The 25,316-nt window shown below is 38.2% G+C and overlaps 8 protein-coding genes across 8 annotated transcripts; 5 read left to right on the top strand and 3 right to left on the bottom strand.

Annotated features, from left to right (window-relative positions):
• Positions 1-2,315: 2,315 nt before the first annotated feature.
• Positions 2,316-3,364, top strand: CBG18900 (the record flags this gene model as incomplete). The annotated part of the gene is made up of 3 exons (XM_002637186.1): positions 2,316-2,813; positions 2,863-3,182; positions 3,232-3,364. 3 exons carry the CDS (start codon positions 2,316-2,318, stop codon positions 3,362-3,364), a joined length of 951 nt encoding a protein of 316 aa, XP_002637232.1.
• Positions 3,365-4,712: 1,348 nt separating this feature from the next.
• On the top strand, positions 4,713-5,768 carry Cbr-fil-2 (the record flags this gene model as incomplete). Its single annotated transcript, XM_002637187.1, has 3 exons — positions 4,713-4,810; positions 4,857-5,563; positions 5,608-5,768. 3 exons carry the CDS (start codon positions 4,713-4,715, stop codon positions 5,766-5,768), a joined length of 966 nt encoding a protein of 321 aa, XP_002637233.1.
• Positions 5,769-6,007: 239 nt separating this feature from the next.
• On the bottom strand, positions 6,008-6,768 carry CBG18902 (the record flags this gene model as incomplete). The annotated part of the gene is made up of 4 exons (XM_002637188.1): positions 6,008-6,055; positions 6,108-6,494; positions 6,541-6,654; positions 6,703-6,768. 4 exons carry the CDS (start codon positions 6,766-6,768, stop codon positions 6,008-6,010), a joined length of 615 nt encoding a protein of 204 aa, XP_002637234.1.
• A 258-nt stretch (positions 6,769-7,026) lies between these two features.
• Positions 7,027-11,281, top strand: CBG18903 (the record flags this gene model as incomplete). Its single annotated transcript, XM_045237785.1, has 16 exons — positions 7,027-7,109; positions 7,159-7,342; positions 8,411-8,468; positions 8,518-8,697; positions 8,740-9,035; positions 9,082-9,177; positions 9,222-9,299; positions 9,355-9,576; positions 9,626-9,759; positions 9,804-9,908; positions 9,957-10,077; positions 10,126-10,260; positions 10,304-10,405; positions 10,627-10,868; positions 10,920-11,151; positions 11,198-11,281. The coding sequence occupies 16 exons, from the start codon at positions 7,027-7,029 to the stop codon at positions 11,279-11,281; spliced, it is 2,352 nt and encodes a 783-aa protein (XP_045096607.1).
• A 123-nt stretch (positions 11,282-11,404) lies between these two features.
• On the bottom strand, positions 11,405-13,319 carry Cbr-srn-1 (the record flags this gene model as incomplete). Its single annotated transcript, XM_002637190.1, has 7 exons — positions 11,405-11,561; positions 11,611-11,762; positions 11,816-12,085; positions 12,674-12,758; positions 12,807-12,925; positions 12,970-13,095; positions 13,140-13,319. 7 exons carry the CDS (start codon positions 13,317-13,319, stop codon positions 11,405-11,407), a joined length of 1,089 nt encoding a protein of 362 aa, XP_002637236.1.
• A 3,553-nt stretch (positions 13,320-16,872) lies between these two features.
• CBG27133 lies at positions 16,873-17,574 on the top strand (the record flags this gene model as incomplete). Its single annotated transcript, XM_045237786.1, has 4 exons — positions 16,873-16,982; positions 17,031-17,256; positions 17,303-17,412; positions 17,460-17,574. The coding sequence occupies 4 exons, from the start codon at positions 16,873-16,875 to the stop codon at positions 17,572-17,574; spliced, it is 561 nt and encodes a 186-aa protein (XP_045100155.1).
• A 213-nt stretch (positions 17,575-17,787) lies between these two features.
• CBG27134 lies at positions 17,788-18,423 on the bottom strand (the record flags this gene model as incomplete). The annotated part of the gene is made up of 4 exons (XM_045237787.1): positions 17,788-17,931; positions 18,014-18,102; positions 18,147-18,239; positions 18,279-18,423. 4 exons carry the CDS (start codon positions 18,421-18,423, stop codon positions 17,788-17,790), a joined length of 471 nt encoding a protein of 156 aa, XP_045100156.1.
• A 2,915-nt stretch (positions 18,424-21,338) lies between these two features.
• Positions 21,339-24,695, top strand: Cbr-sago-1 (the record flags this gene model as incomplete). The annotated part of the gene is made up of 13 exons (XM_045237788.1): positions 21,339-21,489; positions 21,534-21,781; positions 21,828-22,030; positions 22,080-22,429; positions 22,477-22,787; positions 22,839-23,134; positions 23,207-23,300; positions 23,350-23,538; positions 23,589-23,696; positions 23,745-23,834; positions 23,889-24,164; positions 24,430-24,551; positions 24,599-24,695. 13 exons carry the CDS (start codon positions 21,339-21,341, stop codon positions 24,693-24,695), a joined length of 2,535 nt encoding a protein of 844 aa, XP_045096608.1.
• Between the last annotated feature and the right edge of the window lie 621 nt (positions 24,696-25,316).

A 25,316-nucleotide genomic window follows, 5' to 3' on the forward strand; every position in this document is an offset into this window, starting at 1 on the left:
AGGGGTTCTTCTATCAAAGGGGCTCTTCTAATACAGGTTTTCCGGTTCCACAGTAACAGTAATGCAGATATCTGATAAAATAAAACTAGCGAGAAAAAAATATGTCAACTATTCTAATTTATTTCGCTATCATAAGATTTGAAACCGGTTGCTTTTTTGATTCTTCCAGCGTCTCTGTTCAAGACGTTCCGTTTGATTTGTCGTCCCACTTCTCGGTCCCTCGACCACTATTTATTACCATCAATTTTCATATTATTCAACTTTCCGTATGCTTTCATCTTTTAAACCACAATTTTCATATTTTGTTATCTCACTGGTTCCCTTATTTTCTGAAAAGTGAAAATCATTTGGAGGTGCAACTGCAATTCCCCCTCTTATCATCTTTTCTTGATAGTCATATGTCCAGAAGGTTGTCGCCATCATTAAACACACAAAATAACACGATGACGTGATTGAGAATTGCAACGACTTTCGAAAACTACGTCCACGAGATGATCTTTCTTTTTAAAGATGATAAGAAGATGTAAATAAACCGGTTCTTCTTTCCCCAGAGATCTGATTTTTTAACCGTACCATAGTCCAGATGTCAAGTCATTTTTTGAGTTGACGGGGTGCACTTAGAAGTGTCTATTCCACAGAATCGTCTTCGAGAGGGCGATCTCTGTTATAGTGGTTTGACTAGATTCTAGGTACATTATCACTAAGCATCTTTATTTCTTGTGTTCAAAGAATTCTGACTGGTGTCAAACATCCGTGCGGGTCATAGATGATCGTTATGATCAGTTTGATTTTTTCCGAAAGAAGATAGAAAAGGGAGGTAAGAAGATGATTATTGAACTCATAGATTACTACAGTTACGTTGATTCTTCTCATGGAAAACAAAACAGGAGTGTGAGACTAAAGGTTGATTTATTGGACAAATGAATCTTCTAGAAGAGACTCTGATCTGGTACCAGTTATCAGTTCTACCTAAGTGGGCATTAACTTTTTTTTCTCGACTAGCGTCACAGTTTTTTATCGAAGGTACCTTTATGGTTATCAATTAATGGTTGAAGTGCGGGAGACTAAAGGTTTATGGATTCAAAAAAAGAGAGAGAGAGAAAACTCCATATCAATTTCTAGGAACCATTCCATTGATTACAGTAGAGGAGAAAATTAAAAAAATAACTTAAGCGGTGAATTTTTTTTTTGTCTGCCATAAATTTGGAGGAGAACTGGAGGAGCTAGAGACTATCGAATCAAAATAAGTGTTATTTTTAGATGTTCCTAAAATCAACACCCGTTAGGTAAACATCCGGAAACTAGCTTCTTGCTATCTGAAATTACAACGTGGGTTTAGATGTTTACATCACTTTTGCACGGACTGGTGCGAAACATTCCGAAGGATCTATGTGGATCCATGCACTCGAATCATACTGAGATGGTCGTTCTTTCCGATACCATGTTTGATTACTTCGTAGTTATTGTACAGTCCGAAAGTTCAGTTGATACAATTTCGCTTTTCGACAATAACAACTTTTTCGAGTTATCAGTGTGTCCAATCTCCTCTTCCGTGAGTGAAAAGTGGGAAAAACCCCCATACAAAGTTCATTCGCTGATAATAGGGATGTTTGTGCATCCTGTGTACCTACACTATTTCCCAAGTGAATCCAAATCAAACAAGCAGAATTTCGATGATTCGTTTAGATGATAACCTTGTTCAGAGTGTCTCTCTGGGACAGATAAACACTCTCTAGTGTCGCCGCCCCTTATCATCAGATTGTGGACTGGTCTCGTGATTTTCAGTCTGTCCACGACCTGCATATAAGGCCGGCACCCAAACAAGGTACCCGTATTCTTATCAAACGGAGACTCAAATTCATCTATTTCTGACCTTTTCTTATTCGGCCGAGACGCAGAAAGCCCTCAGTCTGCCACGTGGCCGTCGATCATGGCAAATCGAAGGTGACGCGTCAGGCGATGGATATTCTGAATAGTCTTGACTTCCCTTTGTGAACGTCTTCTTGTATGTTGATGTCGGTGTAGGTTCTCTGAAGCACAATTGTTCAATGTTTTCGAGAACAATGCTCTAGTCCTCCTCACTGTCACAGAATCTAATCTCACTCTTTTTTCTATAGGTCCCCTCTTCTCCTCTCCCAATGATAGAGAAGAATGGTGTGCTCCCAAATGGTCTATGCCAGGACCATTTGCGTCGATGCTCAACTCTCGAATGGAATCTGGAATCCGATTGAATCCATATTCCAGAAGTGTCTCAACTCATCAATCTTATTTTCAGATATCCTATTTCCCCTACAATCCAGCCGCTAATCAAGACGATGGGTGTGACAGCAGATCTAAACATGCGGAAAGGCATCAAAGTCGTGCTCAACCCAACACAAGAGTATTTCGATCAATTTCAAGAGTGGATCACCGAGACTGAACGCTGGAACTACAGACGTGCCGAGTACAAGCTGTGGTGCACTGCATTCGAGAAGTTCTGGCTCTACATGGCAATCGACGAGGAAAACGATGAATGCGTCAGTGTGGTGTCATTGGCACTTCAACGGAATTCCGACGGCAAGAAGCTCTACTCGATCGGAAACTACTACTGCGTGCCGGAATGGAGGGGAAAGGGAATCAGTAACAAACTGTTTGTACAGGTCATGAAACATGTGGGAAAAGAGAATTGTACACTGTTCGGAGCTGTTGAGATGTCCTCCCTTTACGCAACACGCTTTAACTTCTCCATTATGAACGAGTACTGGCACAACTTCGCAGATATGGACGCTGCTGATCTCGTCATTCCGGCAATGCCAAACGGGTTTACTTGCAAGGTTATTCGAATTGGGAATCTGAGCAAGAGAGTTACTTTTTGAATTTCAGAAAATCGAGGAAAACGATTGGGAGAAACTTCACGAGTACGATGAAACAATCTGTGATCTTAATCGCAGAAAGTATATGAAATCCAACTTGTCCACTGCAGGAACTATTGCCCGCTTGGTCACCAATGAAACCGGAAAGATCGTTGGATTCGGAGCAATCAAAATGGCAACTGGAAATGAGCTCATTCTTGCTCCATTGTATGCTGAATCATTCGATGCTGCAACTGCATTGATGGCCTCCATCCTTAAGGGAATTCCAAATCTTCTATCGTTTACAAGTCTTATTACAATCTACCCGGACGCCAACAATGACGTACCACGGTAACAACTAAAGTATCCCCACACCAACCAAACTATGCCTTTTTTACAGTTTGTTATCGTTAATAAGTAATGATAATTTCGACTCGCACCAAGCGTATCGTCATCAATTCACTAAGGAGATGATGGACTTCCCACAGCACAAAATCTACGGAACCGACGAAGTCTCTCACAGTCCATGCTAAATGATTTATGTACTGAATTCTGAAATAACCCATAGAATGAATAATTTTATCTTCAAACTGTCTTGTTCTTGTTACAGAAACCAATAATATTGATCAGAGCTTAACTCGGTAAAAAGTCGCAGCAGATGTGCACTCCACTTACATCTCTTGCGTAAATGCTGCACATCTTCCGCAGTTTCAAGCCAAAAATGTACATGCAGTTGATGCATCGATGCTGCAAAGTTGATGCGAGAATCAAAAGCTACACAACAGTAGTGTAGTCGCTGCACATCTGTTGGGATCGCCTAAATTGATGTACATCTGCTGCGACTTTTTACCGAGTGTACATTTTTGGCTTGAAACTGCGGAAGATGTGTAGCATTTACGCAAGAGATGTAAGTGGAGTGCACATCTGCTGCGATTTTTACCGAGAAGTCATACGTTAGTTTATGGTAGTTTGTTTTCTACAAATATAGTACATCCTCCGATCAGAAATTCAGTGATAATCAATGTCGTTAAAATCAATTCTGTTGAATAAAGAACTCACCTAGAAACTGTTTTTCTCTAGAAAGTGATAAAGCGTTGGACGGGTACACCAGCATTCAACGTATTCTATCGTTACATCAACACGCGTTTACAGTTGAGTTAGGAGCTCGGGCGTCACAGGCAATTTCTGGTCTGAGGATAGTCAGGTTCCAAATAACTAAAGCCGACCAAACTCCGACAAACTTGTGGCAAGGTTCCGACCTAGTAGTGTTTCAACTTTCAACATCCGACCAAAATGTGATCATGACCCGCTACGCAGCCGTTTTTGGACAAGTTCCGAGTCAATATCAGTCCAGAAGACGAACCTTTCTCAACTTATGACCAGAAGTTAAAAACAGACATCCATGGCATTATCATGAAACGGGCGTTTGAAAAAATACTAGAATTCGTTCTTAGTCTTGAGACCCATAAAAACAAACTTGAAAAAGTGAGAATTTCTTTACAAACTATAATACTCCATTCTACTGTTATTCCGAATGAACAGATTTGAACAGAGAAAAGCCCACCAAAATAGAAATAGCAAATTGCAGACCTACTTTACCAACCCAAACATCACACTTCAATAAACTCAAAAAATTTCCCTTCGTGATGTCATTTACACCTACACACGTTTGGTCTACCGTTTCTTCCTTAACATAAAACCCTCTTCGTTTTTTTCTTCCGATGCCACCCTCTAAACTTGTAAAAATCAGCTTCTCGCCTACACACATTTTCGTCGGTTATCAGTGTTCAAGACACAGTCCATAACACATGTCCTCGACATTTTGGTATAAAAAGAAAAGCGGATCACTTGTGCTCCAATCGCATCGTCTTCTCATTCGACATGTTTAATTCTATTCTTGTTCTTCTTGCAATTGCTGGCCAATCATCTGCTGTGGTGAATGGACCTCTGTCCACAGACTTTCAAAATTGGCTCAAAAGGTTTGTTCTACTAATGAGATATCGATAATGCAAATATATTTTTTAGCAATGGCTACAGTTCCTATGATTTTGTGAGAAGTGATTATGGAACCAAAGGAAGCTATGGAGGATTCACTTCAAAAATTACTAAAGCCACCCGAACCCCAATAATCTTCCTTCATGGAAACTCGGATAGTGCTTTGAAAACGTCTTCAATGGCAACTGGATGGGATAATTCCCTCGCTTACTTCACAACAAAAGGATACACTCAAGGAGAACTTTATGCGACATCATGGCAAGATACAACTGCTGCAAAAGCTAGCACACGTACTCATAATTGCAAGGATTTGACTCGTCTTCGCAAATTCTTCGAAGCAGTTCTGGCTTACACAGGATCCGCTAAAGTGTCTGTCGTGAGTCACAGTATGGGAGTAACTCTTGGAAGAAAAGTTGTGAGTGGAGGATTTGTGAACGCAACTGATGGAAATTGCGATTTGGGAGTGTCCATAGCCAACAAAGTCGATGTATTCGTTGGAATCGCTGGAGCCAACTACGGACTCTGTAGTTGTGCGGGGACTATTGGATTGTTTGCTGCCACGTGCAACAAGAAGAATGGATTCTGGCCAGGAGATTCGTGTGGGGCTCACACTTCTGCATACTGTGGACTGGCTGCAATCCCATGTAACGGAGTATCCACCTACTCCACTCTTCTGGATCAAATGAATTCTTCAAACCAGAAAGATGGTGCTTACGTTTTCAGCATGTGGAGCAAAGGTGAGCGAGTTTGGAAAGTTCTTTTGAAACATTGGTTTTTTCAGCTGACGATTTGATCGGAAACAGTGACATCGTTTGGGGAAAACCAACTTCTCTGATCCCTTTGAGCGATGACAAAATCATCTACGCATCTCTCACTCATATGCAGAGCAAGGAAAACACCGCTGCTGATCAATACAAATTAGTTGTTTCAAAGAAAGTTTAAGGCATTTGAGATTTCACAATTTCTATCGCCATGTCTGTAAATTATCATTGACTTCTCTACTTGGTTCTTGTGTATCGGTCATATAAGCTGTACTTGAAAGTGTGATGTTCTAGGATTAAAAGTGTTTGATAAGAAAGAGTTTCTTGCAATTTCATAGAATTGGACGAAGTTTCATGTCACATGTATTTATTAAGAGAGTAAGAAAATGTTGAGAAAAGTATTAAGTTTCCAGAAGGTTCTCAGTAGGCTTCATCGTGGTACCCAGTTCTTGCTCGGGATTGTATGAACTGAAAACAAGAATTTGTAGATGAACAAAATCTGAACAAGAAACACGCTTACCTTTGGTACCTGGTGGCCATATCGGTTTCTGAGGAATGTGTGGTACTTTGAAATGAAAATAATGAAGAGCAAGCAGCAAATACAGGCAAAAAGACACAGTCCCATGACATAAATGATGATTACTTCTTGGTACTCATCAGTTCGGTAATCCTTGGAAACCGTAAGAATACGAGCGAGAAGAACTCCGAATGCGAGAAGATTCATGAATATCCCAACGACAAGAGCAGTGAAATTAGGAACCACAAATACGGGACGATAGTATTTGAAGGAGAGGACCAGAATGAGAATGGAGAAGAGCCAGAACGCTCCGAAGCCAACGTACCAAGCCATTCCCAATTCAACCCATGTCTCGCTCCAAATAGTTGCATTGAACTTCAATGTACCATTCTGAAAATTTTTAAATAAAGTTGTGCTTGAAACAAAAGAAACTTACAGCAGCTGCTTGAGCAGTAGCATTATATTGAGTTTGTGGATACGAAGTCTGCCATGTTCTATACCGATCAAGAATCAGACCGGTACTTGAAAGAGTCAGAAGTAGAACGATTAGCTGGAAAAACTAATATTACATTCTGTTTCAGAATCTTGCTTATCATACCTGTAAGCTGGTGACTACGCCAGCAGAGGTAACAACATTACAGCCACAAACTTTGTCAGTTGTCATTTCAGAAACAAAAAAAGAACAAGAACAACGACAAAAATGAAAATATGTCTCTGGTTGAAGACCAAAAAGAGTGTCGAATGGAGACCTGGAGGACTTCTAAATGAGCAATCCTATTGTCTTGAAGCAAACAAAAGGGTCTCTATGGATACGGTACCACACAGAGTTGAGCGTGATGTCCTACTTCTACACGTTTCTAGAAACAAAAAACGGGAAAGATCGAGCTGGCACATGAGAGACGAGTAGTCCGGAAACTAAGAAATGGGGTTTTTTGATGATAAAAAGAGAGAAGAGGTCAGGAGAAGACAAAATACTGGATTTCTGACTGATTACTTGATAAGGAGGTGAGAATGAATATAATGCGTTTTCCGGGAAATTTAATTGGTTTTTAAGTGAAATCACTGACTATTATCGGCTTCGTCTTTTGGTCAATTTCATATTGGGGCTTCTGATCTCGTCTTCTCTATATCATGCTGGATGGAAAAATCTAAATTTTGGAGATTTTGATTATACTTCTGGGTTGATTGTAAAATGGACAATCGTATCCTTCTCAACTTATGCCTTCACTGTTAGCCCAGTTAGTTTGGACATTTGGTATACCGTAGAAAATCAAAATTTAAATTACCGTAAAACCTGTAATAGAAAGGCCCCCATACTGTGAAGACTGTGATAAATTTTCGTCGCTCTTACGCAAGACATTAAAAATGTGTCAACTGATAAAAAGTTTTTGATATTATGATAAATAATTTATTAGTTGACAACTTTTTGATATCTATTAGGTTGGCCGGAAAGTAACTGTCCATTTTTTGATTCATGAATAACACAAAAGCAAGAGTTATCCAAGATTGACAGTATGCACCGTCGCGGTCCATGACATGTTGACAACATTCAGGCAACTTGTGGATACCATACCTTCAAAAGCCAGCTGGCTGCGACACAAAGTATTTTTGAGTCCAGATTTTATCTCAACTTCAGTGTTAAATTATTTTCCTCCAGATGACGTTGCATATCTCCTAATCATCAATAATAAAAGGGCCGAATCAGAAGTTAGAAGTGCGTAAAGGAGGAACGTCCAGCTAAAGCGGCCCAGGTCTTACTTGACTTACCGTGGAACATACATTCTCAAGTTATTTAATGAAACTCAATTCAGTCCTAAGACGCTTTGGATGGACGGCTCTTCACTTTCCTTAAACTCAAGACTTGACCCTTTTATTATTGGCTATTCGGAGATATTCAACGTCATCTGGAGGGAAAATAATTTTACACTGTCGATGAGAAAAAAACGTCCGGGAAGGTATACTTTGATTCACGGCCAGCTGGCTTTTGGAGGTATGGTATCCACAAGTTGCCTGAATGTTGTCAACATGTCGTGGACCACGACGGTGTATCCTGTCAATCTTGGATGGTTCTTGTTTTTGTGTTATTCACGAATAAAAAAATGGACAGTTACTTTCCAGGCCAACCCTAATAGATATCAAAAAGTTGTCAACTAATAAATTATTTATCATAATATCAAAAACTTTTTATCAGTTGACACATTTTTAATGTCTTGCGTAAGAGCGACGAAAATTTATCACAGTCTTCACAGTATGGGGGGCTTTCTATTACAGGTTTTACGGTAATTAAAATTTTGATTTTACTTCAGACTTTTCGATGTGCTCTTTTTTGTGTTCTGATTGGTGCATTTGGAAAACAAGGACAATGTAAGAAGTTCACGGAAAAAAATCTTATTAGCTCATCATATGTATTCAGACCCATTTACAATGCTGGTGATGAGTAATATTCAAGAGGGACCAATTACGAATATGATGTCCAATTATGAAACAACATCTGAAATTGTAATGTGTCACATTGAATTGCAGTCGAAAATTGTAGCCAATCGAGTTGCATTGTTGACTGGTCCGCTGGAAGAACTCATAGAAAAACTTATGGGTAATGAATGAATCTGGAAAACTGAAATTAGAGGATTTTCAGCCAAAGGAATTCGGGCTATGAAAGCAGTCTCACGAGAAACAAGAGCCCTAATAACCCCTTTCATGGAGTTGCTCAAAAAGGAAAAAACGAAAACTGACACGAAAATTGAAATCGAAAGAAATCAATTAAGAGACATTGAGAAAAGAAAAGAGCGAATTTTGAAAATGTGGGAGAAGTCGATGAATCGAAAATTAACAGAAGACGATGAGATTGCTGCAGAACTGCTTCCCGCCGAAAACCTGATAAACAATGTGACCATTGGCGAGACACCAATTTGGCAAAAGTTCAAGACACCTGTAAGGATACTAACTTTTTAAAAACTTAAATTTTCTATAATTTCAGCTCGTGCAAAAAATGGCAAATAAAATGTCAAAAAACTGTGAAGAAATGTTCAATAAAGGAATCGATAAGTGTAGGAATGTGGCATCAGAATTAGTGGTATGTCATTGGATTCGATACAAAAAAATTATTTGATTTTTCAGACTTCTTGCAAAGATGCTATAATTTGGCCTATTGAAGCATTCATCTGCCCAAAACTGAACGTTGAGGGTCTTTGTGATGTTCGAATTGTTATTTATTCTCTATCAAAAATTATCATTTTTAGGCTGTTGAAAGAAGGGTTCATCTCTGAATATCTGTAGAAATCAACTAGAAGATAGCCATGTGGATCCAACTGTTGAGAAGGATATAATGGATGTGATGGAATTGACAGAACAATTAGAAGATAATAGCAAAATAGAATTGCACTCAGTCCGAGTTGAAACACCTCGAGTTGCTATTGAGTACAGACTTTCAGATCTCAAAATCAAGATTCGAGCTGCCAATATTTATTTCAAGGTCAAGATATATTTGGTAGCCTTTAATTAACCAGATCCTATATTTTCAGAGCATTGTTGGAGTGTCCAAACAAATATTTCAAGCATTCTTCATCTATTTTGTCTACACCATTTTTCGGGATTCTGTTGGAATGATTAGAAAGTATCAGGATGATGTGGCCTTCTCTAATTCATTTGTTACCAAGTGCAGTAAAAAAATTCTTGAAATTTCTTCATGAATTGTTTCAGGGAATTCTGGATGATTGATAGTTTCCGAGAAAGTCAAGGGCAGACACACTTATCTCATTTTTCTAAGCAAGAGAAAATAGAATGGAAAATTATGGAAGTATTCAGGTAGCACAGAATAGGTTTTTAATCCTATAAAAGTTTTTCAAAGTTCAGTTTTCCAACAAAAGCTGAACGATCCAAAGCGATTCGTCCGTTCTTTAAATGGTTCGTACTAGCTCTCACAGTTGCTGTCATCGTTATTATGGACTACTATCTTTTTGTTTTTCTAGATTCGGTATGCAATACTTTTCCCTTCTAATTCCGATCTCATTCCTATTTTTAGGTTGTTGAATCTGCTAGACAACAGGTTAAGCAAAAAGCAAGTGCACCTGCTGGGCTCAATATTACCGGAGAAGGAGTACTTGCAGATTTTCTCAAGACAATGACATCAACAAATGAGACGTTGGAGATTGATCAGGTATAATCCCAGAGACTAGAATAAGCAATGCATATAACTTCAGACACTTTCCAATGAGCATTGTCTCACGAAACCGTTATCACCAAACACTGATATTTTGATCTACTGGCTCGGACTTCCCCTTCTGCTTTCATTCCTCTTTCAGGTACATAAAAAGTCTATTAGTTTATTCAATAGACCAATGGACAATTCAATTCTGAACCTTGATCCCCATGAGCTGCATTAATTGAATAATTTTCGCAAATCTTTCAAAAAATACTACATGGAGTCATAATCTTGAGACCAAAAAAACAAACGAGATCTAATTTTTGGAAAACGTGCAAATTGGAAAATAATGAAAATAATAATGAAAATAACGAATTCCAGGTTGTTTTCTCGTTTGTTATTCGTCGAATTGTACTCAATTACTTTCTCCCATTCATGTTCCCACAGAGATCGAGAGTTCGATTGATACAGTTTTACAATAAGGTAATAGGTTTTATCAGCCATTTTCTTCCTAAAATCAATTATTTTTTGTGTTTGGTGAATCGTGAAAAACATCGAAAAGAAGCGAGAGCTCGTATTAGATTTACGGTGGATCGGAGGAGGATTGAGACGCTGCACAAAGGGTTTTTCAACTTCAAAAGATCAGATAGAGAGTAGCTTTATTTCAATTTCAGAGAATTCTCAGCCGGTGGATCATTTTTGAAACGGCATGTTTTTGAAAGAATTTCCAAAACTGCTAAATGTTTTCTATGTCAAGAGAAGACCTATGCTGGAAAGCTTCTTTATTGTGCAGAAGCGAAATGTCAATCGTCGTTTTGTAAAGATTGCATTGATGACAATTTCGGAACATGCTATGCTTGTATGGTTATCAAAAAAGAGATAACAGATCAAAAGTCGAAATTGATGGTTTGTAAATGATCCAATCCTTATTTATATCTTTTTGTGCTTTCAGGCTCCGAGTGAAGCTGATAAGAAAGACGAATTTCTATCCTATGATGAGTTTTTGGAGCGGATGGAGCATAGTAAACAAAAGTGAAAAATGCGATACACGACGACCTCAAACAGATGACATGGGAATTATAAAACACATTCAATTCATATTTTTATAGTAAAGCTTTTCATTTAAACAAAAGATAACAAATTAATCCCCGCTTTTGTTTTACATGTATCCAACACTGTCAAATGACTCCTCGTTTCCCAAAGAGCACTTTTTAGACATCCTGATATCAGATACTTGAGTCTGTTTGAATCGACGAATAGAAACTGTGCATAAAATAGTCATGAGAAACCGTCTGTACGGTTTGATGAAGAAGAAACTGAAAATCTGGTAAGATGAGAAAAGTAAAGATTGGTTTTGTTACAAACCTCAAAACGACACTCAATGCTGGATAAATAGCTACTGTGAAAGTTACAAAATGCTTGATGGTCTCTGCAAATGTGTCGGATTCATAACTCATCACGAAAGAAAACGTCACAAGAAGCAAAGGGATGGAGAGAACAACTGCTGGTACGAGATTCTGAAATTTCGAAGTTCAGAATTTTCCGAAAAAAGAAATCGTTTTAAGTTTACCTGACACAAAACTAACAAAGTTAGTTGTTTGTGATTTTGATAACTTTTGAAAGACATGTTCTTTTTCCGAATTGTAATCGCTCTCCAGACTAATCTTGATGCCATTAGATTCAGAATATAAATTATAGCAAGGCCAGCGAGAACCGACGACATCAATGGGAGAACTTGAGGCTTCCAAATATCCACATAAAAGTATATTGTAGTTGGTTCATGTGCGTACGTTCCCAATGCATGGGACATATTTTCAGCTGCCACAAAAAAGAGAAATTCCTGAAAAACCCCCAATATTCATTGGTTTTTGTTAGAGTTTCATGTTAATTTTAAAGGAGGCGAGACAGCAAAAATTTCGGGAACAGTTCCGGGGACGAAATCGCGCCGCGCTTATGTAGACCATCGGTCGTCAGGCGCTTTCGCGCCCCCGTAGCTCAGCCGGTAGCGGCGCTGTACCCCTGAGCTGCCTGTCATGAGTTCAACCCCTCATGGGGGGGGGGGGGGGGTCTCTATGCAAAATATCAGGAAAACTTTTTTTTTTTGGTGTCTGGCCTCCTTTAAACATCCGAATACGGAAATTTAGTGATCAGACAAAACCATCTGGCTTGCAGTAATTGAGTTTCGTTATAGCCAGATTTAAAGAAAAAAGTAAAGAACAGTTAGTAGCAATGAAAACAATAAAAGAAATGTGTCATAATATGAATATGTGATGGAAAACAATTAAAATATGATTCGGGCCGAATAATTTAAGAACAGAGAACAGGAACTGAGTCGAAATTGAAAAAAAACATCATAAAGAAGGCTTTTAAATCTGGGGAATCTAACTTTAACAGTCAGATTTCAGATTTCGTTTCTAAAAATGCTAACCTGATTAGTGCGTTTAGCCAACCAGAGTGCCAAAACTATGACGCCAACAGTAGTTCCATTGATCAGAATCAAGAAAAGTGCTCCTCTGAAACATGAAATTCAAGAATTGGTGTTTATAATGTTCCTTACATACCTCCACGAATAAATCTTTTTCAGAAAGTGATTCCATTGGTAAAATATGCAAACTCTTAGAAAACAGCAATCATTGATAGAAGTGAATACTGTGATTGCAATAGCAATTGTTAGGGAAATCTGAGTCATCGGAATTAGTTTCAAAACTATAGTTCCATTGTTACCGTAATAAAAGCATGGGTCTCACTGAGTCCTCCGATTGGACTCCGAACTGCAACAGCAGGTAATGGACATAAAAGATCTGGGGTTACAAGAAGAGCAGTTGATAGATTCAATAATAGATCACATATCTGAAAAGAAAGGTTTCGGCATTTTTCAAGTTTTTGAAACTAACCGCTAGTTTCAACAAAACAAATTTATAAAGTTTCATATCTGCTGTAGATCTAGTTATAATGGTGAAAATAAAAAAGATTGAAAAGACATCACTTATCAATACGAGGCACGTATAGAAAACGGCAAAAGGTGGCTCCTCGAGCATTTGATCTGATTCAATTCCTTCGACAAGCCGAGACATTCTTTTTCTGGAAACAACAAGTGCGTGGGGAAATAAAGCAGGTGAGTGATCGAGTCTATTCGTTGACTACGTAACAGAGTTAGGCTAAATTTGTACAAAATCGGGTGGGGTCAGAATTTCATTACAAAAATTCAATTCAAATGAAAGTGAGATAAAATGCGATCATCATTTTTCTATCAAGAAGTAATAAAATAGATGACTGGAGGATTTGTAAACTGAGGATTAGTAAAATAGGCGGAGTTTAGTTTTTCTCTAATGTTATTTTTTATTATCGCTTCAAAATACATAAACAACTTTTTGAATAGATTGACAGAGATCGCAAAAATTGAAAATTTCATCGGAGCAGTAGGATCAAAGGCTTATTCATCCGTGTATATTTTTTTTCGTCGGCGAATAAATGGAAACTTTTCAATTGCAAAATTTCTTCTAAATGTGATGAAAGAATTTTTCCATCAAAGTATGATCTGTGTGAGCAGTTCAAAAGTTGAGAATTGTCTAGTGAAGCATAAAAAGTTAAGTAATGATTCAATTCAAAAGTTCTTTCCCACACGGAGCCTAACAAGATGTCTGCATGCTGCCGCCCGATTGCATACATAAAGGCGAGGACGACAGCTGTACGCAGAGTGACATTGTACACCGTCACGGTAGAATGCATACCCTAGCTACAAAAATCCTACGAAAAATCTCCTGTCCGCCCACCTTTAATTTGGTAAAGATTCAATACAAAATATCCTCCCTTACGGGGGTATTGGTTACAGATGAAGTTTGTATCAGTTTCAAAAAAATGTACATACCGACAAAGGAAAACAATAGTCTTCATGGCATGGAGAAAAATAAGGTTCTACGAACAAAAAACCTGAATGCAAACAAAATTACTGTAGATCTATACTGTTATGTCTAAAAAATAGGATGCATACATCTCAATTTCAATTTGGTCAGCTGACCAATGCATATCCGTGTTGTTAAAGAAATGAATAACTCCCTTCTGACTGTTCCAATTTCCGCTATAAAACTATTGTAGGAATGACTAAATTGGAAGAAAGACAAAAAAAGGCTTCTGGGCAGGTATTGGCCATGTTCTGGTCGAAAGTTGCCCTAGAACGGCTGTATAGTGGGCCATGGTCAGATGTTGGTCGGAAGTTGAAAGTTGAAACTAGTTTGTCAGAGTCTGGGTAATGGCGAGGCCGAAGTACCGAACTTCTCGAAATTTACCTTTTTCTGAAAATTTTCAAGCACAATTTTCTAGGTGAAAACTATCGATGTGAAGCATTTTTAAAAGCTGCTTTTTTTATTATCGGATGCAACTCAGAAGAGCCGACCCATAGCTAGGAGCAAGTAGAAAATTTTGAATTTAAATTCAGATTCAGGGTTCCGGTTCAGAACTACAGTATATTATTGGTGGTAATATATTAAAGCAGGAAGAAACTTTATTTGCGACCAGCATCGAACGGGTATATAGGTTGGAAAAATCGGAAAAATACAGACTGTATCAAACAGCTTCAGTGTTTGCTTCTCGGAATCTTTTTGTTATCGTTTAAACTTTGCTGAATGTGTCTGTCTCAGGTTAATTGCAGCCGATTCCTGTCTTGAACTCATTTATTCTTCATTTTATTTTATTTTTTTCTGCTTCTGCAAAAAAAAAGATAAAAACGGAGTCGATTTTCAAAATGTCTGCAACGACGGACAAAAATGATCTGACATTCAGATTCAAGTGCGTGCTATCGCTATACAGTTCACAAAATCACACATTTAACTAACCTTTCCAGCAAGAGGGCTTGCACAACGAGCGCTATTATCAATGGCTAGACTAGAATAATAATGCTGATAATTGGATTGATAATTCTTGAAGAATATCAGCGCAAAGTACTTTGTCTAAGAAAATATTGCAAGGTTTTCAAAAAAGAAAGTAATTTTAGCTTTTCGTTGAAATCCCTCACTGATCAAATGACATTTAGTAATTATTTTCACATTAGCCGTTTAAGTTTATTTTAATAGAAATTCGAATGTTCACCTGGTTTTTGAGAAAAGAAACAGACGCTGGTTTCTGAACACCTATTATTACTGCATCCGGCGGATTCATCCTACCTGAGTCCAGCGAGCTATTAGCTGCTCTTCCATAGCTTCGGATTCGAATGATAAATTACCGAGCAGTGACACGGGAGAAACGAGCAGCATCGAAACACAAAAGATCGCAAAAAAGTTCGATTGCACGCCCCAGACAAAGTACTCGGTTCTCGTCGATGTCTTATCTCTCCCAGTCGACTGCCCCCTGTTCAGTAGTGTGCGATTCAATCAAACAAAAATGTGGCTTTCAAGACTTGTACTGATTTTCTGTCTTTTTTCAATGGTTTCTACAAGAAGATGTCCATCTGCATGTCTAACAGAATGTTACTCTCGTGGAACGGTAAGTCAATGATGTACCCAAATAATGGGATGCTTCTTGAATTAAGAAGTAACACAAATCCTATCATTTATGTATAATTTTTCAGACTTGCTACTTCTTTGACAACTTTGACGGTCACTGCCGATGCTACTGTCCGTATAGATCCTTTGATGCTATTTCCTATAACGTCATTTCCACATGCTCGTATTTTCTTTGAACCAGTGTTTCGGACTTTGAATAGTTTTCTTCTTTCTCTTTGTTTGGGTATATTTTTAGTTGTTTCACACCGTACTTAGCATTTCACATCAATATATCACTTTTTGAAAAATAAACTGTTTTGCGTTTTAAATGAAACCTTTATTAAATCGGTGTTCTAAAGTGGATACTAGTATATTGTAACTAGCCTGGTTTTTTTCCAATTTTTGAAGGCCCGACCAAAAAATTATTGTTAAAAAGTTGGTTTAAAAATACGGGATCTTTGGTACTGGGCCGACCGGGCCGGATCCGTAACAAGCGTTTTTCACTAAAACTTCTCCGAAAACATCACATTTTAGGTGTCCAGTTGTATTTGGTCCAACTTTTCAAAGGTGAATTGTTGATATTTTTGTGAATTTTTAACTTTTTGTTTATGGATAATAAAATATCAAGTCAGGACATCAAAAATAGGATATCAATATTGTTATCAGTAATAGAAAGTGCACATCCACCGTACCAGGCACATGTTTATAGTTCATTTTACCTTTTACAACCTAGATGAATATGAAATCAGTTCAATAATATTACAGATAGGAATTTGATGAGTAGAGAACAAAGAATAGGACAAAAATTCGTATCTGGAAATTTCTAATTATTTATTTGATGGATATCTTCCAATATAAAAGAAACCAATTGGAAGATTCGAGTTTTGATAGGCACTTAAGATTTCTAGAAGCTAGCTTCTATAGAAATAGTACTTCTTGATTACTCGTGTTATATCAAACAAGATGGAAATTGTGATACCTAAAAATTTGTTTTCTAATCATTCAAAAAAATCAGGTCGAGTCATTTCTCTCCTTTCCGCTAGAGTATCTCTTACAATTATTCGCCGGATGTCTGCGTCTACTTTGATTTGTATTTCTCACTTCCCATTCTGTTTACTCCTATTTTTACTGGTCAAAAATTGATTTTTCTATGAATCAGAAGGTCACTACTTTACTATTCATCGTCTCTTCGTTGGTGTTGGTAAACACCAATGCATCCCATAAACGAGTGAAGCGTATGAGGCTCCTGACAGACACCGAGTAAACTTTTGATCGTTATCAGTCTTATGTCAAGTATCGTTTTTTCAGCGATCGAACCGAGCACACTGATGCGTTTTATGACACTATTTTTTCTTCTGAAAATTCAGAAAAACTTTTTACGAAAGATGCAGAGGGAATCTTAACAATTCGTGATCAAGATTCGTCATTCGAAGTTTTGGGAGTGAAATATTACTGGTATGGATTGCTTTACTCGTTCTGGAAAGGATATCGAACGTGCTACTATCCTGCTGGAAGAGATCCAGAAATGGAAAAAGTTGAACAGTTTGACACTTTAATTGTTAATCTTCATTGTAATTCAGGTTCGATTTCCGGATGGATCACGAGTGAACGACATAATTTTTGGATGCTACAAGTTTCAAAGGTGTTGTGGAACAGAATGCTGCTTTGAAACTGTAATTAATGCTGCTGTGTTAGTTTTTGCACTTTAAGAATTTTATATATTTTTCATTTTTTCAGAGGCTTGATTTTTCTAATTGGCTCAATTTATGTCTGCATATACCTTGTGATAAAAAATGCTCAAGAAGAACGTGCAAACGAAGTGGATATCCCGTTGAATGATAGGAATCAATGAGATGAATAAGTTCGATTATTTTTGTAAATGTTTACTTTTTAAAATGAAACTGTACACAGATTCCCCGTATCAAACTAAACAAAATAAATCATAATTGGGAAGAAAAACAGTTGGAAACTGACTTTTCAATTGTAAAAGAGCAATAAATATCATACATTGCGTCCGGAATGTGACTGTAAATAGAAAATGATTATAGGAACGGGAGAGCATAGGTTAGTGAAAAACGAAAAAGGTGATAAGGAAAAAGATGGAAGGGATAAATAGAGATAGATGAAAATTCGAATTGCATGTTTCAGAATTACAGCAACAGACATTGTAGATTTCATCGCCTTCTGATCGTTCAGCACAACCGTTTCCCTGAAAATAAGGCAGAGATCATGATATAATTTATTGCTGTTTTGTAACATAACATCAAAATTGAACATATTTTCTAAAATACCTTGCACTCTAATCCGGCAAAATGAGGTAGTAATGAGACTGTGTCACATCCTTTCATTGTGATTTTTGTAATTTCTCCACCAGCAGCAACTGAAAATATTTTTCTATGGCTGGTTTATCAAAAAAAAACTGACTGAAATGAGCAGTGACCTTCTGACAGTATTTCACATCGGGACCACATGGTTCGTGTCTTTGATTTTCATGGTATTCAACTCCGTATAGTTGACCTGAACTTTGATGTTACTCTAATTAAGTTCCCCATGTACCTTCAGTTTCTACATAGCAAACCAATGGATTATACAATCGCTTATGCGGTTTTTCGATGACATCTGATGTGTTTTGTAATGGATTACAAGAAGATAAAAAGAAAATAGAGAGCAGAAATAATGAAGTTATTGCAATAGTGGTCATTACAGGGAAGGAGAGAAAAAGAAGAAGAAATAGAGCCACAGTGGACGCAATGAAAGGTTGTAAATTGATTTTTATGATAGAGCGTGGCGCTAGGAAGCACATGATAAGCATGGTTGACACTTTTCGAGCGAAAAAAGACCGTTTCTGATCATCAGAGAAATCGAGAGAACATCGAACGAGAGTAGACTAGATGATGAAGATATGACAGATCGGGATGGAAACTTGTTTGACTGAAAGAAAAACGATTTTAATATTATATTAATAAACTGTTCTTCTCTTATCAGAATTTTAATCCTCTTTTTATGAACATGCATTTTCCTGTAATAAATTTTCGGCATCTAAATCCTATAGACTTCTATGGTGGTTTTTATATCAATCATAGAAGATACGGTCAGAAATCGCGTACCAGATAACTCTTAGGCCAGACGAAATTCAATAATTATCAAAGGTGACGTGGATTTGACCTGAATATTTTTTATCAGCGAGCTTTTTTCGCTCATCGTTGTACTTTTGATACTCAGATAACCTAAAAAAGAAAGAAGATCTCACTTTCGCTGGGGCGCTATTTCTGACCAAGCCTTTTGGACGGTTGTGGTCCCAATTTTTTTATTCTTCGAAAAACCCCGAGCTTACAGTGGAGCTCTTATCTCTTATCAAAATGCTTCGGATTTTGAATCAAAATGTCTTTCTCATCCGTTACCTACCCTTTTTTCTATTTTCAAGGACCTGCAAGATAAATGACCAACCGATTTTTCTATCTTTTCTCAACAGCCGCCTCGAACCCACCTCTCTTTTTCTTCCTTCAAAATGTTTTCCTCTCTTTTTCTTTTCTCTGTCACGTTCTACTAGTATGTGTGATAGATCCTGCGATAGTAAGAGACCCAGACAACAAACAAGTAAGAATGCCATTTTTTCAAAAACTATTGGCCGTAGGTATCTCAATACTTTTTTGAACAGTTTTTCCCAAACAAATAAGTTAATTCAAACTATAACACAATGGTTATTTTGTTTAGGTTGTTAGCACATTTGATTCATGAAACGGTCAGTTTAGAACCAGATGAATTTTACCCTCGCTGGTAGTTGCTTCTTCAGATCAAACAAGACCTCTTTGTTTCCACTTCTTCTTGCTGTAAAAATGAATCACTTGCTCAATTGACCACTTCTTCTCCGTCTTAATTTGGTTTATCGTAGTGTTATATAGTTGTAAAATATCGGAGGCACCGAATGGTACCGAGCGAGACTTTATCTTCTCTTCTCTATTAGCATGCAAACCACGTTTCTTTGTTTACAAACAATTCTTTACAAAACAGCAACAGATTGTATTGTCCAAAAGTTCTTCCTCTTCTTTTTACCCTTACGGTTTGCCTGGGCGGTCGGCACAAACGTTGACCCGCCGGAGAGTGTATTAGCCATTCATTACAAATATATTCATAGAATATACTGTTGCATATTCTGTCATCCATCAAATTGAGATCATTCTCCAATATGGATGAATATATCTAAAATTAGACTAAAACATATTCTCTGGGATTTCTTAAAGACTAGCATTAATACTCGAAGTTTGAATTTTTTGCCCCTATACTTCGCTGTGAGATGATTTACATATGTTAGTTTCTGGGATCCTCTTCGAATCCAAAACTTTCATTATTAATCCAGAAGCCAAAAATTACAGTAATTGGTATTCTATATATTTTTGGTGTATGCCGATTCTCTGTTTTCATGCAATCCAACTCACTACAGTTCATCTATGAATTACCGAGACGCAGATAGAAATCATTACAACATTGCTCACTCTTAGTTCTCTAGCCTTGCTGTGTTTTTTTTACTACAGACAAGATTGAAAATCGAATAGAACGATAGTGAACAAATGTTTTATGACAAGTTCCATGTATCCCTAGACGTTTTATCCCTAATCTCTCCAATACGGATCATGCTTGATTCAGTGTCGAAAAATCCAAATTACTGTATTTTATATTCTTCGTCATGGTCAAGCTTTTATGTATCTTTTCCCCTTGAAATGGTATACACATTTTCCGTACCGCAGTTAGATTTAGCTTGAGGGAACGGTTTGAGGTTTTCCAGAAAAAAAGAGGAGTCTCCTACTAATTAAAACTTTTGCTTCAGCTGTCGCCTCAACCATCTCTGCTCCAGAATCCCAAATCACTTTCATGCGAGCTGCCTCATTGGCTAACTCTGAAGATGCACGGAAATCGAATGTGATCATCAAAAATATCGACCTTTCGGAAGAAGCTATTGAGAAAGCTGAATTCGCCTCTAAAATTGCCAAGGACTGTGGTACTTCGACGCCATCGGTTTTTCGCATACCTCATCCGGCTAAAGGGCCGTCCATTATGCGCCTGGCATTTAAGTCCAAGGAGGAAGCAAGAACTGTCCTCACCAAATTCAACTCAATCAAGGCTTCAATACAGGGGTGCTTGAATGCGTCTCCCCGCCCAGACCTCTCCAAACCAGAACTCGAGAAATATCGACAATCTCTGACCACATATCTATGGACTCCGCCCCTTTTTTGACCTAGCCGTTGGTCCATTCTTAAGCTCTGTGCAGTCGACATATCTTTCTTTTCTCCATCCTTACGACCTTGATCAATGTTCTCCTCACGGCCATCTCATTCCTCGGACTCTCAATAGAACAGCTGCCCAGATGTTTTTTCTCTAATCCCTATTTCTTTTCCCTGCTCTTTTCTTTGGCATCTGCACCATTGGTTGGTGTACGCAACATACATTACGTCTATGAATAACAACGAGGTGTTTCTCTACTTCTGTCTCACAGAAAGTGAAAGTTTTCCTCGAGTTTTGTTTTCGATACAGCTACTACACCTTTTCCTGCTACTTCGATTTATCTTTTCACACATTTTAAAAAATTTCTCTACAATACACTTTTCCAGTTCTTCAGTCATGCCAAACGTTGCTGTTGTAGAGCAGCTAGGCGCTCTGCAGTTGAACGAAAACCAAGCTCCAATGGGAGATGTTCCCTTGGCTGAAAAATTGCCTATCGGCCAGCCAGATGGCACCACAGTGAAGATTTCCACCAACATGAGAGCAATGAGTGAGTGTTTTTTATGTAGTAGGACTTTTTGTTAAACTTTGCAGTTCTCAAAAAGAATACGCCTGTATTCAAATATGATATTAAAATCATCGCATACTTCAAGAGGGATGGTAGAGAAATCGCCCGAGAGATTTCGAGCTCTCATGAAAAGGGACCAAAAAAGGAGAACGACAAGTCAGCATGCTCATCGATCTACCGTTTGGCTTGTGACCAATGTCCAGAGCTCAGCAAAGGTTTCTTTTTCTATGACAGGCAAGCTCTGTTGTACTCGTTGAGTGATTTCAAAAAAGAAGTGAGTTTAGTTCAAAGGTTTCATTCATTTAAAGCTCTGTTTACAGGTCATTGAAACAACAATCGCGGGAAAGAAGATTGAAGGATTCCCGAATTTCGTGAAAGCTGAGTTCAAGATCACGAATGTGGCCGAATCCTTCCAAACATCATCTAACGAAATCGGGAAGGCCGTGAATATTAGACCAGCTCGAGCAGATGTCACTCTTCTCGAATCTCTTAATATGATGGCTTCGGGACACGCTCTGGAAAAGTAAGTGAATAAAAGTCTAAATTTGAATAAATTTCATTTTGCTTTGCAGTCCGAACGTCTTTACTAAAAACAATTGTATTCACTACTTGTCGCATCCCGACAGGAACATTGCCATTGGGGAAGTCAGAGGACAAGGAATGCAAGCTTCCTCGGTTGGAGCAACAAAAGCAGTTCGAGTTCTCCAAGGAAAAAACCCGACCCCAACTGCATATCTCATCACTGAGTGTAAGTATACGTCTGGAAATTTAATTGATCAATATGAAACTTTTTCAGTGAAAACCACACTTTTCCACCCCAATCACGCTCCGCTGCTAAATGTTTTCCGTGAAATCCGAGGATTCGCTACAAACCTGACAGCTACTTCCGGGTGGGCTCGTGAACATATTCAAAACTACAAAGGTAAATATTTCAATGAAACACATTTTTAAGGAACATCGAATTTTCAGGCCTATGTTGTTATTTGGATTACGGTAGCTCGGAAGGATTAGAAAACGACCGAAAAATGGTAAAAATCCATTCGTTTGGAGAAACAGCGAGGAACCAAAAGTTCGAAAAATCGGATGGTAAAGTGTCGTCAGTTTTTGACTACTTCAAAGGAAGATACGAGAAGATTCTCAAATTTCCGGACCTCTTCACCGTAGTGGTAATGGGAGCAAGAGGAGGGCGATTGATTCCTGTTGAATTGTTGACTTTCTGTGATAAGCAGATAGTCAAAACACAACAGATGGAGGCGAAAGTACAAGCTGACCTAATAAAGGTTGGTAGATTACGCACAGAGTGATTTCAAGTAATAGAAAAGAAATTTCAGATGTCAGCCTCTAAACCTCAGGACAGGAAAAAAATCACCAACCAGGTTGCTGACTCGATTGGTCTGGGCAATGGAGATGGGCATTTCTTCACGCTGTCTCCCCCAGAAGTGGTCGAAGGACGGGTTCTACCAAAACCAGTCATTCTGGGTGGCGGAATCAAGCCTAACGAGAAGAAGAGCTGTTTCTGGAATACAAAACCAGAAGGACCGTCAACGGATTTCTCGATTCAACATTTCTCTGATGGAAAATCACTAAGCACGTGGGACGTCGTATTCCATGAAAGCGAGCCGTTGGAGTAAGTTAGAGTTGATTGGTTTTTTGGTTCTTCTTCCTGTTCAATTTTCACAATTTCAAATATTTTTTATAGAAGCGCCGTTCATCATCTTATTGGCACAATGACACAAATGGGAATGAAGGTCAATGCTCCCAACTTTGTCTTCATCAAGAACAATGATCTGCGGGTAAGCGATAGTTATGGTAAGCCTGATTACACATTTTTCTCCTTTTCAGACAATCTTCGACAACGCTAAGAAGAGAAATGTGGAACTCCTCATGTTCATCACCAAATCGAATCGGGAATATCATAAGGAGATCAAAGTTTTGGAGCACGAGTTTGATATTCGAACACAGGACATTCGATTCGAAACGGCTTTGAAGTTTGAAAGGCAGCAAAATACGAGAAGGAATCTCGTTAATAAAGTAATAACATTACAGAATGAACGTTTTTTTTTTAATTCTCAAAATTTCAGATCAATGTGAAACTGGGAGGCATCAATTATGAAGTCGAAAGCCCAACCTTCACCAAGGATAGAATAATAATTGGATTGGAAACATCCCAGAATTCCACAATGGGGGATGTGAGTAACAATCTTCAGTTTTTTCAGTTGTTCCATGACTAGATTTAGGGTCTCATTTGTGTTGGATTCAGTGCCAATATGATGGCGAAGGAAACTCAATTTTGCGGTGGCTACATGTTCACCCAGAGAAGTAACGATGTGAGTTATTTTTGGATTGAATTCAATCGAGAAAGTAGATCTTGCATTTTTCAGATCTATGGGTCTGTCCTGAAAGATATTGTTCGTGACGTCATCAAGCAGACTTGCACACATCCTTGCCGTGTCCAAAACAAACCGCAGGAATTGTTCTTTTTTCTCAGTGGAATTACTGAAGGTCAATATTCACTGATCAACGAGAGGTACTCGAATCTGATCAGAGAGGGATGGTTTGCGGCCGTTTCGGGTGGAAAACCAATCAGTTTTGTACCAGCCATCACCATCGTTGCCGTTTCCAAGATTCATAACACACGGCGATATCTGGAAGGAACGGTATTCAAATACTATATGAGACCAATTTTACACGGATAATTTTCTGACTGGTACTACGAACATTGTGGCTGGAACTGTCGTTGACAAAATCATTGTCAACCCAGTCCTCTCGGAATGGTACATGGCTGGAGCAGTTGCTAGACAGGGAACCGTGAAAACTTCAAAATATACGGTCGTATTCAACACATCCAAAAAATGGACCTTATCAACGCTCGAGGTAAGAATTCCAAGAGGTCTTGATTTTTCAATAGTATTATATTTTCAGGCGTTCACCTATGCATTGTGCTATAATCATCAGATTATATATTCCCCGATCAGCCATCCAGTGCCATTGTATATGGCCGGAGACATGAGTGAGCGTGGATCTAATATCCTTGGTTTCCACCGGTGAGCTTCATTATTCCAATCTGGTAAATTTTATAAATAAATTTCAGAGCTAACTACAAAAATGAGGAGTTGGATCTTGCTCGAATCAATGCGGAATTGAGTTATTCAAATAGAAAGCTGTTTGGAACCCGTTTCAACGCATAAATAAGTCTTCAATAACAGATCTTCAGCTCTCTTGACACTCTCTTGACATTTCTTCTGTATTTCCTCCTTTTTCATGTATTTTCGAATGGACCAAAAAGATACCTATATGCTCATTGATTTTTTTTCTCTCCTGCCTTTTGTGTTGCATTTCTCCTTTAATTCCAATTGGTATACGGAATATGAAAATTTGGGTGATGACCCGAAACTAGGAAAAATCGAATCAATTTTTGTTACCTTGCATGACCCCAAAACACCCCTTCTGAAAAAAATCCTAATTTTATTTTTCCCGTGATCACCCTTTTCTATACTGGAAAATTGAAGGATTCGAAAAAAAGAAGAGAAATCAGTACTCAATCTGCAACGTTCAAGTTACAGGCTCCTTGGTTTTATGCCCTCGTAAATCCACGAGAGCCCCATTCTGTGGATTTGCAGGCGTCTTGGTTTTCGGCAAGGCTGTGCCACGGCCGGCCGCGGCTTCAGAAAAAATATTCGAATAATATTTTTTCTATAGCAGAATAGAGTAAAAGGTGAGGAGATGAAAACTTTTATTGGCCGCGGCCGGCCCAGGCTAGCCGTGCGGCTTTTCACGGCCTTTTTAAATAATTGTTTCATTAGAAACGT

The sequence above is a fragment of the Caenorhabditis briggsae genome (genome assembly GCF_000004555.2).
Source record: "Caenorhabditis briggsae complete genome, chrV, whole genome shotgun sequence".
Taxonomy (NCBI): domain Eukaryota; kingdom Metazoa; phylum Nematoda; class Chromadorea; order Rhabditida; family Rhabditidae; genus Caenorhabditis; species Caenorhabditis briggsae.